The sequence below is a fragment of the Pleurodeles waltl genome, chromosome 9, assembly GCF_031143425.1.
Source record: "Pleurodeles waltl isolate 20211129_DDA chromosome 9, aPleWal1.hap1.20221129, whole genome shotgun sequence".
Classification (NCBI taxonomy): domain Eukaryota; kingdom Metazoa; phylum Chordata; class Amphibia; order Caudata; family Salamandridae; genus Pleurodeles; species Pleurodeles waltl.
In genome coordinates this window covers 1,145,090,855-1,145,104,834 of record NC_090448.1, presented here as the reverse complement: position 1 = coordinate 1,145,104,834, position 13,980 = coordinate 1,145,090,855, and the positions used below count along the sequence as shown (strand labels likewise).

Below are 13,980 nucleotides of genomic sequence, written 5' to 3'. Positions count from 1 at the left end.
TACTGCTCTGCCTGGCCATCCCCCAAGCATGTTTTTTGTCCACCTGCAGAGGGGATGTGATGCCTGCATTGAGTTAACCACATTGCACTTTAAATGTTCTTTCAGTGAATCGTTCAGGGTTTGTTTGTATATTAAGGTCATATAATCAAAGCTAACCATAACTTCCCTTTAACCTTTGCGTTTTTTTTGTGAACATATGCATATGTACTGTTTTATTTGGCTACTCTCAATCTATTGGGTTGTATTCCTTTTGGACTGTTGCCTTCTTAATACAAATACTTGTGGTCTCCATAGATCTACCTGGAAGGTTTGTTTTTGTCTCTGCATGTTGAATTAGGAATTTGCTTTTGAAAATGTATGCTTTGCTTCTAGTGACCAAATTATGATCTTAAGGCTGCTGCCGTTTATGCAATTTCTCCTTATATTGGAGACATGACAATTGCCAACTCAAAATATGTCCTTTCAGCATATCTCATTTGGAAAAAGGGTTACTGAGTTGTCATATGCTTCCAAGGTAGTTCTGTGTTGCACATTTCTGAGCTGTAAAGTTATTGTGTTATTGTTTGGGAACATAAGATTTAACTTCTATGCTATCTGATCTTGGACATACTGTTGCAGATGTTTTTGATTATACGGTTTAAAAGAGATAGTGAATATAAATAAGTTTCATTTGTGACCAAATTAATGCGCCAGTTAATAGCTGCATGTAACCTTTACGGACAAAGTTAAGAATCCCTCTTTCTTCTCCTGTAACTTTGATGATTGGTAATCCCTAATAAACCCCAACTGTATTGTCTAGTACATTGATAGAGAAACATTTCACAACTTTGCTGGAGAGAAATACATGACATACATACATGGTATATAACGATTCTCTTTTGGTTATTTTATTTGGATGATTTGTACAGCACCATATGATACAATTTGAGTTTTCTGCAGTACACAAATATTTTTATGGGTTCCTTAGCAAAGGGGCATAATCCAGTGGGTATTCTAGCACCAAGCAGGTACCTTAAAACAATAGAAAGGCAGAGGGAGAGAAATTTAATTGGTAGAAGCAAAAAGGTATAGCTTAAGGACAATGCATATTTGAAGTGATTGGTGTGTGTTGTATGTTATAGTTTGTTGTGGGTTGTCTCTTTGATTCTGTAAGAATTATGCTACCACAGGACTGTTTCAAACCATTATTTCAAAACAGAAGTAGACGAATGGGAAATGTTATGCTGTTTATCTTTTCTGTAGCTGTTTTAGACTTAATAGTCTATATATATTTATGGTATTCATGTAGAGACCTTATCACCAGACAGAAGGAAGAAAGACCGATTGACAAGTGATTGGAGACATTGGGAGGGGAAGATGCAGTCTGTTAGAGAGATGAAGTGTAAAAAGTTTTGAAATATAATTTTTTTCGGTTTGAGAACAGCAGCTTCCCAAAAGGACATTTCTAGTAAGTGCACCTAGTGGAGCAGACTTACCACACCTTCATTCTTGTGCTCTCCTCTTCTGCTTCAACCAGTCTCTGGCCTGGCGTCCACCCTCACCTCTCCAGGCACCGCTTTGTACTCCGTTTATCTAAGAAGAGAGTGGGAGCAAAGAACAGTAAGGCTTTGGGAATGACAACAGGAGGGCCTCCCAGGGCTCCCCTACTCCTCAACGTTTTCCATAAGGGCTAAGATTTTAGAGACTGTGAGATAATGGGACACATCCAGATGTTCCAGACACATCTTTAATTGGACCCTCAAAGAGCAGAAAGCGGTGACCTCTGACCTGGCCTTGTATTGCTAAATTGCTTTTTATAATGTTGGGTGTCGGTTCTATGCCAGACAAGATATTGCATGTGTGGCGAGTGCAGTATTTCCTAGATGTTAGCACTAGCCATTAGTTACAAAACACATTGGTAATTTTACCATAAGCCTATGTTGCACTTTGGTGAGTTGTTTGGGTTTAAAATGCCATTTAAATACATAAATCATGATGATGGTTTGCTACTTGAATAGATTGAAAAATGAAGTGTTCTTTTATCTGCTAAATATCTTGTATTTATCTATATTCTAGTGTTGCTGTGACGAGATCAAGAGATGTCCCTTCCTTCGGTCCACCCATTCCAAATGGAGTCACTTTCCCAAAGTCCTCTGTGTTCAGGGACTTCCTTCTTGCCAAAGTCATTAATGCAGAGAATGCTGCTCATAAATCGGAGAAGTTCCGAGCCATGGCCACAAGGACCCGACAGGAATACTTGAAGGACCTGGCAGAGAAGAATGTTACCAGCACTGCTATTGACCCTTCAGGCAAGTTTCCTTTCATCTCATTGGCATCAAAAAAGAAAGAGAAGACAAAGCCTTATCCAGGAGCGGAACTCCTCAGTTGTGGCGCTGTTATGTGGAATGTTCACGTGGAGGACTACAGCAGTGCACTAGAGTTGGAGTGCCTCCTGGGTATTTCTTATGAAATTGTTGCTCTTATAGAGCAGGACACAAAGACTGTGGTGTTTAACTGTTCAACCCGAGATGTGATTGGGTGGACTGTTAGTGATACCACCATCAAGATATTCTATGAACGTGGCGAGTCAGTCTTTGTCCGGAGCTTCAACAACAACACTGAAGATATAAAGGATATCATCAAAAGGCTGGAGGTTCGTATTTTTACCTTCACGTCAGAAAAATAAGCAAATACTTGAGTTAAATTACAGTTTTTTTACTTGAAATTCCTAAATATTTCACTGACTGTGTATTGCACGTCTAATCTGTGTAGTACTTTGCTAAACTCTGCCATAAGGGGAAATTCAGTTGAAGAGTTCTGTACATTATTGCAATTCGAGACGCCTATAAACTGACTTCATATTTCTGTTTCATGTTCTTTACTATGTGCTTCTTAGTACACACATTCTCATCTACTTTGAATGTCTGTTTTTAGTTCATTTGATGTATTTGTTTACAAAACATGAAAAATATATCAGTTATCATAACCTAATTTGCAAAAACAAAATATCTCCTTCTTCCTTGCTAACCAGTTTATTTATGTATGTTGGCTTAAACCTAACTGGGTAGCTGTGGAGTTATTCCATTAATGGGGAGTATTAGAAGACAGTACAGAATTGAAGTGCTTCTGTAGGAGAGTTACACATGTGAATAGCACAGTGACATGATGTTGCACTACATTTTCCTTTTTAGACATAAGGATATTACGTGATTTTGTGTAAACCACCCAACTTTCAGTCAATTGCTAGGGCCGAGTTTCGAAAATCCCAGCACATTGGCCACTAATCATTAGGTGTAATTTAATGTCTGGCGGTATGTTGACAATTTTCTCTCTTTAGTCCTATTTCTACTTTTTCTTTGAGCGAAAGCTCAGTTTGTTCATGGAGTCCTCTGGGTTACCATTCATCTGCAATCAGTCCGGATAATTTGTCCAGACGGAGTATTATCGCCCTGCGTTGCAAGCATGCTTTTTGGATACTTTTCTTTTACATACAGTTGTGTGATAAATCACAGGACAATTCCTTGTAGCAGAGTGAGATTCCCAAGCTTAACATAATTATGTATTGTGTGACAGTTTATTTGGTGTGAAATATTGCCTTTTCTTGGATGTTTCGGCTTCCACCCTCTCTTATCTTTGTAATTCATACAAGAGATGATATTTGTTTTTGTTTTTCAGATTGTGACAAAGGGCTGTGAGACAATCGATATGACACTGCGCAGGAATGGACTAGGGCAGCTTGGGTTCCACGTAAACTATGAAGGGATTGTAGCCGATGTTGAACCTTATGGCTATGCCTGGCAGGCTGGCTTAAGACAAGGCAGCCGACTGGTTGAGATCTGTAAAGTTGCTGTGGCAACTTTGAGTCATGAACAGATGATTGACTTGTTGAGGACATCAGTGACTGTGAAGGTTGTGATAATACCACCACACGAAGATGGCATTCCTCGCAGGTATGGTTGAGATCCACAGCTTTTGAAACCTTCAATGTAGACTACGAAGTAGGTAGGATAATTCACAAACCGCGTACCTATTTCTTTATGACATAGTGTTTTTTGTTATTAAATATGTTTGAGTCCTAGTCATATTGTTTAGTGAGGCACTGGTCAGGCGAGTTAGATTGCAGAGTAATATGAGAGCACTGCTAATTTTCGGTTGGAGATATCTCCAGCTTCATGGCAAAAGAGAAAACAAAGAAGATAAATATCGTGCTGCAATTAGTTGTAGAACTCCCATTTGACATAGAACCATAATAAAGAATAAATGTTTGTTATAGTTAGCAAAATACTTGGGGGTTTCTGCCTGTGTGTTGCTGCTATGATAAACTAGTTCTCAGTTGTTGCACTTCTACTAAGATGTGCTTTTGCCAGTAAATGTATATATTGCATCATCCAATGCTTAGATGAACGAGTCTTTGCTGGACTGAGACGTGTGTGTGTCTGTATATATTTTACTGAAGAAAAAAAATAAGGGGGGCTGCTCTTAGCGCCACAGTGGATCTGCAGATCATTGTAGACCCCCAGAGCCCCAAATGTTTTTTGTGCAATGTCTTGCCCATGAGGGGTCCCTCATAGACTCCTCCTCCTCCTTCACTCCCATGGCGTTCAGGGTATTTTACCCTGACCCCTTTTCTCGCTTAAGTTTTATTCCCCCCCAGCAGTCTCCCGATACACAAAACAGCATCCATAAAATTTCTCTTGCGTTGCAGCAAATCAATCACAGCATTGCCGTTGGCGTGTGGATCTGCAGACCCACCAAAGTGGATCCGCGACTCTAGATAAACATACATTATTTTTCTTTGATAACCTCAAAACTACTAAACTGATTTACACCAGTTTACAAACATCACTCTTTCTGGACTAAGATCTAGCTTTTTTGTTTCTTCCAAATTTGGTATAATTCTGTCCAGCTGTTCAGGCTGTAGCCATGTCTAAAAACCCTTTGGGAAATTGAATGTGGAAAATGCATGTTGTCACCCCCCTTTTTCTCGTCCCTTCACTTGACGAATCACCCTGAAACCTTAAAGACAGCAGATGAAATGCCTGGCATACTAGTTTTGAAACTTTTGTGAATATTGGTCAAACTTCACCAAAGGTATTAGCAAAACAAAAAATGATTTTTCTATTGAAACTAGGTTCTAACTATAACTATCTACTGGTGATCGCCAGTAGGATATCTCCTATCTATCTATCTATCTATCTATCTATCTATCTATCTATCTATCTATCTATCTATCTCTCTATCTCTCTATCTCTCTATCTCTCTATCTCTCTATCTCTCTATCTCTCTATCTCTCTATCTCTCTATCTCTCTATCTCTCTATCTCTCTATCTCTCTATCTCTCTCCCTCTGTCTATATCTCTATCTCTCTCCATTCATCTGTCTCTCTCCATTTATCTCTCCCTCCATCTATCTATCTCCCTATCTTGCTATCTATCTAGTATATGTGTCAGTGTAAATATATATATTGTTTTTTTTGTATGCATTTTTGTTTATGTTCCTAGAGTCCCAAGATAACACTGTTAGACTTAAGTAGATCACACCTTGTTTCTTTTTTTATTATACCATGTGTAAAACCATCCTTCAGTGGAAGGTATCCTGCTCGGATGATAGTGTGTAACTCACCGGTTTGAACCCATTCTTTCAATTAAAAGTTTCAGAAATGCAGTTTGTCAAATAATAGTTGTTGCTCTGTAATTGGGAATTCATTTAATTTAATTGACAGAACACATCCTTTGATCTCCGCATTTGATTAAGAGGTCTATGTGTGATTTTCTGGGTGCGAAATAGCCTTCTCTGGCTCAAAATGAACTATGATAAAATTATGTTTTGGTAGCTGGCAGAAGATGCCCAATCTCTCGACAACTAATTTTTGGCTATCTAAGTTAAGGTTATTCCCATCAACCCAGTCTATAAATGTGGTCAAAAATCTTGGTTTCAGATTTAACACTGAAGTGATCTGAACAAAGTTAAAGCACAATCTCTTTGTCTTACTGGGTTAATCTTAATCACCTCTGTAAAATCTTGCCGTATATGACTGAGGAAGCTTTGTGGGCCAGTGTTAGTCACGATCATCAGATGTTGCTTAGACAGTGGGATTAGGCATTTCCTTACATTTGATGGCTCATCTGCAGGTTATCCAGATTGCTTCAGCCGAAACAGAAACTTTCAGATTTTGCCACATCGTTCATCTCTTTCAGAAACTTCACTGATTTCTCAATCAGGCATGTATATTTTAAAATACAGGGTATGGCATAAATCTAATTGTTGCGAAGCCCCCGATGTTCTTAAAAAGCAGGTTCACCAGTTGTGCTCCCAGATGAACCAACCATCTGTCCTCTCCATGAATCAGTATTTTGGTGTTTTTTTTTTTTCAATTTAGGAGACACTGAGGGGTTGGCAGAACATTTCAGGTTCTGGCTCTGAGGTTTTGGAATCATTTTCCACTTTCCCTTTGTTGTATTACTGACCTCATGCTTTTCTGAAATGCTTTAAGCTTTGACTCTTCTGCAATTGCTGTTCTTAGTCCCTGAAGTTGTAGAAGATGTGTTCTTCCTTTCATTTGCTTTACAAATAACAATTAGTGTTGGAAATAAACAAAAAGTTATGTTCCAATGAGTAATTTTACGAGCACTGTTGTATCTTCAGTAGTGCCACATCTTCAAAAGGTGCAAAGATACGAGCTGTAAAAAAATGGCAGCAAATGCAATACATGGAGTTACTTAAGCATTCAGAAGGAGAGGACGGAAAGAGTGTAAAATCCTCAGCAGTATAGTTGCAGCAGAGAAAGGCAAGCGTATTTCAGCAAAGGTATAGTTACAGTAAAGCGATATAGAATATTTGCAGGTGTGGGACATGGCCAATTGAGGAATTTATGAAATGTAACCTAAGTAACAGACACACATCAAAGGAAAAATTGTATACACATAGTGTGACCAAATCAGTGGCAGTTCAAGAGGGCAAGGTTGAAAAATAGAGCTGGCAATATGACCTACAATTTTGCAGCAGACAAGTGGGCCATCTTGATCAGTCTGGTGGTTCCCTTTAGTAGCAGAAATCTGTTGCAGATATGTCATTGACATTAAAATAATACTTAAAATGGGTACTTATTATAATATAGAAGACCTTTATTGAAGCTGGAACGTCTTTTTCTGAAGAAAATGTTTTCCTTGTAGCCTTTCCTGCCTTTGAGAAATTTCAGGAACACATTGCTGCAACACATGTCCATTGCACCTCTAAAGAGAAACTGCAAAGGATTTTGGTATGAATCAATAGCAGTTTAAAACGTGTGGAGTTGGTAATGCAAGGATGGTGGGGGCAGTGCGGCTAAAGTGGAGATAGATGCATGGAGTGCAGGGTATTCTATTAAGAATATGAGATACATATCTATGGAAGAGCCACTTATCATGAAGCTGTTGAATGAGGGTTTCTGAGTTTGTGGCAGTGTTGCAGTTGTTTGGTATGGTCTATTTGGTGTCACTATGCAGGTCTGGATAATTCCCTGCAAGATGCTTTCTATGCCAACAAAGCAGAGGATTGTAGAGTGCAGCATTCACAAAAATTGATGGATTAACACCACTGGGATGATGTCCGGAATTGCTACAGCCCAGGCGCCTCTCTTGTAACACTTCCCACCCTGTCCACATATAAACGCCTCAGCCCTGCAAAGGAAACCTGTTATTGCAGCTTTGACACTCATTAAATCCAAGACGCACTGTGCAGAAACTTGCGTGCTAATTAATTCGGTGCCATATGTAATGTTTTTCAATGACGTGAACACCTACCAGCTGCCCAATAGTTTAGAGCCAGTTTCTTATTTTAGAAGATGTATGTAAAGGCTTTTCAATATTCCTGCTGGTTCAGATTAAATCATGATAACCTGTAAAAGGTCCTCAGTCCGTATTGCCAGATTTATGAGTCACACACTCTTCTGCTTCCACTTTATTTATTGAAAAGCTGTTTATTTAGGTGCATGAATGAGTGAAGTTCCATTTCTAAATAGCCTATTTTTTTTAATTATTTTTTTTACTTGAAATGTAACTTGAACACCTTTATGAATAAGTGCATATTACTATAAAGTTGTGGGAGAATCATTCCTGCTGCTATTGATTAGTTCTGAGTCTGAAAGTTTAAAGATATATTACATTCTTGGAAGGGTGCAGTTTTCATCTAAGTTACTGTATGCCCATCTTTTGTGCCTTATTCTCTCTTTTAAAGACTTTCACCTATAATCCCAGTAAGCAAGAATTTACCTAGCATGTGTAAATTATTTCTGATTTAACTTCATCACCTAGGAGGGTAGCTGTCTAGCTTGCTTATACACCTTCTCTCCTCTCTTTCTCAGGAGAGGTAATTCACAGATGCACAGCTGCGTTTACAAATGCTGTACTAAAACTTTTATTACCAAATGAAAACAAACTGTTATACACGTCAAGTGCACAGTGTAATTATGTATGAATGAGCTTCTCCTTTATTGTTGACTTGTATTAAAACTTTAAAATACTTTGATTTTAAAAACTGTTGCTTGTTCTTCATCTTTCAACCTGAGTTCCTGTGATATTTTTCAAAGGGATTGTGACATCTCTTCACATAAAACTGTGGAGGAATAATAAGATACTTGATGTAGTAATATTATTTCACCCTGGGGTCTTTAAAAAGGCTGATCATAGTTGTCCTTCTAATCTGCACCATGATAATTAGAAGAAAGACAGTGATGCAAGATCAATGGGCAATTGGCCTACGCTGTAAGCATGCCATACTATTATTTAAATAAGGTTTTTATTGCAGTGTCACATTGATGAATCTTTCTGTTTTCTTTATACTTTACAATTCTAGTACCACCTTCGCTATTTTGGTGGCATTCCAGAATTAGCTGTCAGTGTCCTAATGTGAGCAGCAGGGGCCTTTACAAGTTTGCCTAATTCTTGATTTGTGCTCTACAATTCCTTGCATCCTTTGCATTGCTTTTCCAGTGGGGTGCAAGTTACACAGGCATTTGAAATAGTAATTTGCGTTTTCAGAAACTGTGTCCCCTCTTAAATGCTACCTATGGTTCGTTTATTTGCATGTTTTTTTGTTTGTTCCTGGTGTTTCAAACAACACAGTGGTCTTTTTTAACATGGCAGTTAATTCAGAAGTGTAATTATGCACTCCAATAAAAATAGACTACTCAAGCAAATAACATTCCCTTCATGGTCTGAATTATGGCAATATTGCCTCCAAGGGACTGGAGAATTATTCCTTCTTTTCTGGCATCACCCAAAAGTGTTTAACGATTGGGAGGCTATCTTAAAACGCCTGCTATTCTGTTATGAGTTTTGCATTGCTTAATAGAGGTTAGTGTTTTATATGACATTTATATGCTGATGTAGAACGTGAGTTTTTATGAAATGTTTCTGCACTAAATTCATAAATCTTATCTTGAAAAATGTGATAATGATAGTCCATATCAGAGGTAAGTTCAAATTGGTTACATGGGTGTGAGTTATAGTGTAGGGGGATTGATGGTGATTGTATAAATCTTTGCCTTCAGAAAGTATGGTTTTTAGACCTGTTGAGTCGAGTATATCCCATAGTATGTTTTCCCTCTGTAGTGTAAGATCGGGAGGGAAGGATACCTAGTGTAATAGAAAATAAATTGTGTATCCAGATCATATTTAGAATTTTGGAAATAGTTTTCCCCATTTCATCCCAAAGCTTTTTTGAAAAGGTGTAGTGTAGTGGCATGTGATTGTAGTCTCCTGGTGCTTTTTCACAGCTGCAGCAGATGTAGGAATTGCAGAGGCCAAGTTTGCACAATTTGGTCAGGGTCCAGTGGGCCATATGGGCCATCCAGTACCTAGTTTGGGAAAGTGATGGAATGGTTTTGTTTGCGGTTATGTTTGCCCAAATGCGTGACCAGTTTAGTGGCGACGTTTGCAAATGATCAGAGGAACATAGGGGTAATTGACATTTCTTTTGTTTTAATTTGGTAAGTGCAGAGCTAGTAGGGGATAGAAGAGAGTATATTTTAGACACTGCATGGGCTCCTTTATTGTATGACTGTAGGATGTTGGTAAGTCAGCCTTGGTGGTGCATTTGTCTTGAAATGGTTGCTTTTATTTTTAAGAAATTGTAAAAATCTGTCTTTTAGTCCAAAATTTACTTTGAGGAAGGAAAATGGTAATGGGTTATGAATGATGCAGAGGTATTTTATGAGTAGTATACCTTTTATTTGCCCAATTCTCTATAAAGAGGGTTTTTTCTGTCTAACTTTAGTAGTTTGTTGTGCCATGAAGAGGCAATTTGTGAGTACCGCATTTTATTATACAGTTTGTTGTCTATCTTCCGAAGGGCTTTTGCCATGCAAATAAGTATACTTGTGGAGTGGTCTGCTATTATTTTCTTTGTTGTAACTCAGAAGGTAAGAGAGAGTGGTTTGGCCAATGCTTTTTCAATTTCGAGCCACGGTGGGGAGGTAGAGTGGGAGGGGGCAAGCCAAAAGCTTCCCTGTTTAGCTAGGAAAGCATGCTGGTGTCTCCTAAAATCGGGTATGTTTAGTCCTCCCAGTGATTTCAGTAGTCTTCGTTTTTTAGGGCAATTCTGTTTTTTTTTAGATTGCCATAGGGGTTCGGTAAGGATACCATCTATCCTAATGAAGTTGTCCAAAAGGTATAGGGGGACATACTAATGAGAAAATTTATAAGAGGTGAAATCAGCATTTTGCTGTATTCTATTCTCCCCCACCACGTGATGAATTTGGAGGACCAGTTATCTATGCTAACAATTTTGTTCAAGATCACGTTCTCATAACTACTGGGCTCTTTAAGGTTTGGGGAGAACCATAATCCTAGTTATTTTAATGTGTCGGGATTCCATTTAAGACACTGGTTACCTATAATGGATTTGTTACAGTATATATTCAGGGTGGGGAAACCTTGGTTTTATCTCTGTTGAGAGTGGACATGATATTGGGCAAGGCTAGGTCTGCCTGAGAAGTGAAAAGGGGGATGTCATCCGCATATGTGGCTACTTTCCAAGGACCTGCCTTAAAGGGAATGCTTGGGATCTTAGAGTTTGTATCATAAGGGGTTCTAGTGTGAGTAAAAATTGTAAAGGAGAGAGAAGGGCATCCTTGTCTGGTTCCTTGTTGGAGTGTAAATGTGTGGGAAAGGCAGCCCTTGATATTAATTCTGGCTCGAGGTTCTTGGTATAGGACAGGGATTTTACTGATGAAAGCAGGGCCTAAGGTAAAGCTAGTAAGAGTAGCATGTAAAAAGGGCCAGGAGAACTTGTTGAAGGCCTTTTCCGTGTCAAGTGTTATCGCACATGATGGGTGTTTCAGGTTGGGGAAAGGGGGCTATTTCTAAAATGTTACTGAATAGTCTAATGTTGTCTGAGCTAAATCTACCTTTGATGAAACTTGTTTAGGGAGAGTGAATGATATGGCCTAAGATGGGTTTCAATCTGAGTGCCAGAATTTTTGCATACATTTTGCTGTCACTGTTTATTAAGGATATGGGGTGATCATTTTTGGGGTTGGTTGGATCCCTCCCTTCCTTGGGAATTACTATTATTGTAGCTTCCAGGGCCGTACCTTGAACGGCGCCTGTATTTGAGAAGTGTGTATAAAGATCTTCTAATGGTGAGATTATGGGTGCGGAGCATGTTTGATAGGAGGAGGCTGGGAAGTTGTCTGTGCCCAGGGCTTTTTAAGTCTTTAGTTTTTTTTATAGCCGGAAGGGTTTACTGCCGAGAGATGGGTTTTTCTAGGTGTTTTCTTATATGTTCTGATATTTTTTTGTTTATCATTTTAAGATAGTTTAGGCAGGCTTCATAAGTGGTGTCCGTCCCTTTGGTAGACAGACTATGATAAAATGTTTTGAATGCAGCAAGGATATCATTCTCTCTAGTTGAGATAGTACCTTGTTCATCATATGGAGGTTATTCTTGCTTTACGACCATTATGTTTTAGCTAGGAGGCTGGTATTCTGCCTGCCCTGTTACGGCCACCCAAATTAATATATTTGTGTCTTTGGACTGTTAGATGTGCTTTGTTACTTAGGATTTTGTTTACTCTAATTTAGGTTTGGTTAAAGTGACTAGTTGTGACTTACCTCTAGATTGTTTGAGTATGTTCTAGTTTTTTTATTTGGTTTTCTAGTTGTCCTAATGTTGTATTGTCTCGTTTATTTTTCCTTGCCATGAGTTTAGTCATGTATCCTCTGATGGTGGTTTTTAGAGCGTCCCATATTATCTGAGGATTTGGGACTGAATTTCTATTTGTTTCAATGAAGTGGTCAATTTCTGTCCTTATGGACTGTCTGAAGGATGGGTCTTCTGTAAGACGGTCATTCATCCCCAATATTTTTGACTTGGAGGCTGAGCTAGAAACTTCATAAAGGATGGTGATTCATGTGTGATCAGAGACTAAAATTGGTTCTGTGGTGGGATTCGATGTGGCTGGGATGTGCGCTTCGTCAACTAATAAGTAATCGATGCAGGAGAATGTGTTGTGGGGGTGAAAAAAACTGAATAGTCTTTACCTGTAAGGTTAAATAATCTTTAGATATCTTTTAGTTTATGGGCTTTACAAAGGTTCAACATTTGCCAATTTAATTACATTGTTCTAATATCACTATTTGAGGTAGAATGGCCGAACTTCAAAATGTGAAACTTAGTTGAACAACAAATGACGTCTGCTATTTCATTGGATTAAAATCACATAGTGATCTGTATCTGTACCCTTTATTTAGTGAAGCAACACAGATTTGAAATCTGGGATAACTTCCTGTAATCTGACTTTGCAGAATAAGTCAGCATTTTGTCAGATTTGATGTTGCATTTAATATTTTGTCAGTGAGCATGAGGCATATATTGCTTGTATATTTCATTTTCACAGTTTAATTTATTAACTTTAAACTTAGGTGTATGTGTTTTTTTTCTTTCTCCTTCTCGAGTTATATCTTGATTGGCCCCCCCCTCCTGGATTACTGTCATTACTAAAGTATCCTGGAGCTTTTTTTTATTTTTTATTTCGAAGTATTTTATATGTGCTTAACTTTCAAATCAGAGACATCTGTGCAAGAAATATTATCAAATTTAGTGGTATGGTTATGGGAAAATGTGTACTATAGTTTTTAACTTGAGTAATAAATGGAATTATTTTAATACCTATTCGCCTTGTTTTTAAAATGTTCTCTGTTACCTCAAGTTAGAGATTTGTAAATCTTTGCCAACTGAAAACTCGCCAACCTGTGCTAGCCACTGAGACTGCAAGTCAGTCTTCGATCTTTGACCCAGCCATTATTGATGGTCATCATTGGGTGGTGCACCTAATTTCCACATCCTTGTTGACTACTCTATCAGACTGCCATCCTGTCAGATAGGCAGCAATTTGCAAATCTCAGTCCACAGTTGCCTTGTGGGCAGATATGCCTTTGATGATACCCACCTCAATAAGAGAAATAGTACAAGAACAGGGTGATTAAAAAACCTGCTCATCATTGAAGGTCTGTCTGGTTCGTTCAAGGAATTAATTGAGGAAGCGGATGACAAGGAGTTTTCTCCCCATGACCCCCAACTGAAGGCATCCATGAGATTTTAAATACCAGCAAACATACCCCTAACTGTGAATCATTTCAGTGGCCACCTCTGTAAAAGAGAAATTGCTACCTCCTTTGCTAACTTGGTTCCAGGTGGTACTTGGTGTCTGTGCAGAAAATGATGGATCATGCTAATAGAAGATTTCAGAAGCCCATGTGCCTCTTGCAGACCCTGAATTAGACCCTAATGTTCATTAATTCACCCCAAGAATTGGGCAGTGTGGCCAATCCAGGGGATGGCATTTAAAATGGCTGTCATTCTAGACAAGGTTTCGTTTGATTTCATTTGACAGTCCAATGCTAAACACTTCACCAGATGAGGTGGTTTCCCCACTTGGTCAGCTTCAGATGGCTTCTGTGATGTTTAAGCTCAGGGGTCTCCAACCTTGTCACTAATAAAGCTACTTCTGTTAAGTGGAAA

At 38.6% G+C, this 13,980-nt stretch overlaps 1 protein-coding gene across 7 annotated transcripts in view; it reads left to right on the top strand.

Annotated features, from left to right (window-relative positions):
• SIPA1L1 (signal induced proliferation associated 1 like 1) overlaps window positions 1–13,980 on the top strand; it is a 701,300-nt gene that overhangs the window by 405,565 nt on the left and 281,755 nt on the right. For all 7 annotated transcript variants that reach the window (XM_069208954.1, XM_069208957.1, XM_069208956.1 and 4 more), the window contains 2 exons: window positions 2,056–2,632; window positions 3,655–3,929. In XM_069208954.1, the coding sequence (XP_069065055.1) occupies window positions 2,056–2,632; window positions 3,655–3,929 (852 nt within the window). The remainder of the gene's footprint in view (window positions 1–2,055; window positions 2,633–3,654; window positions 3,930–13,980) is intronic.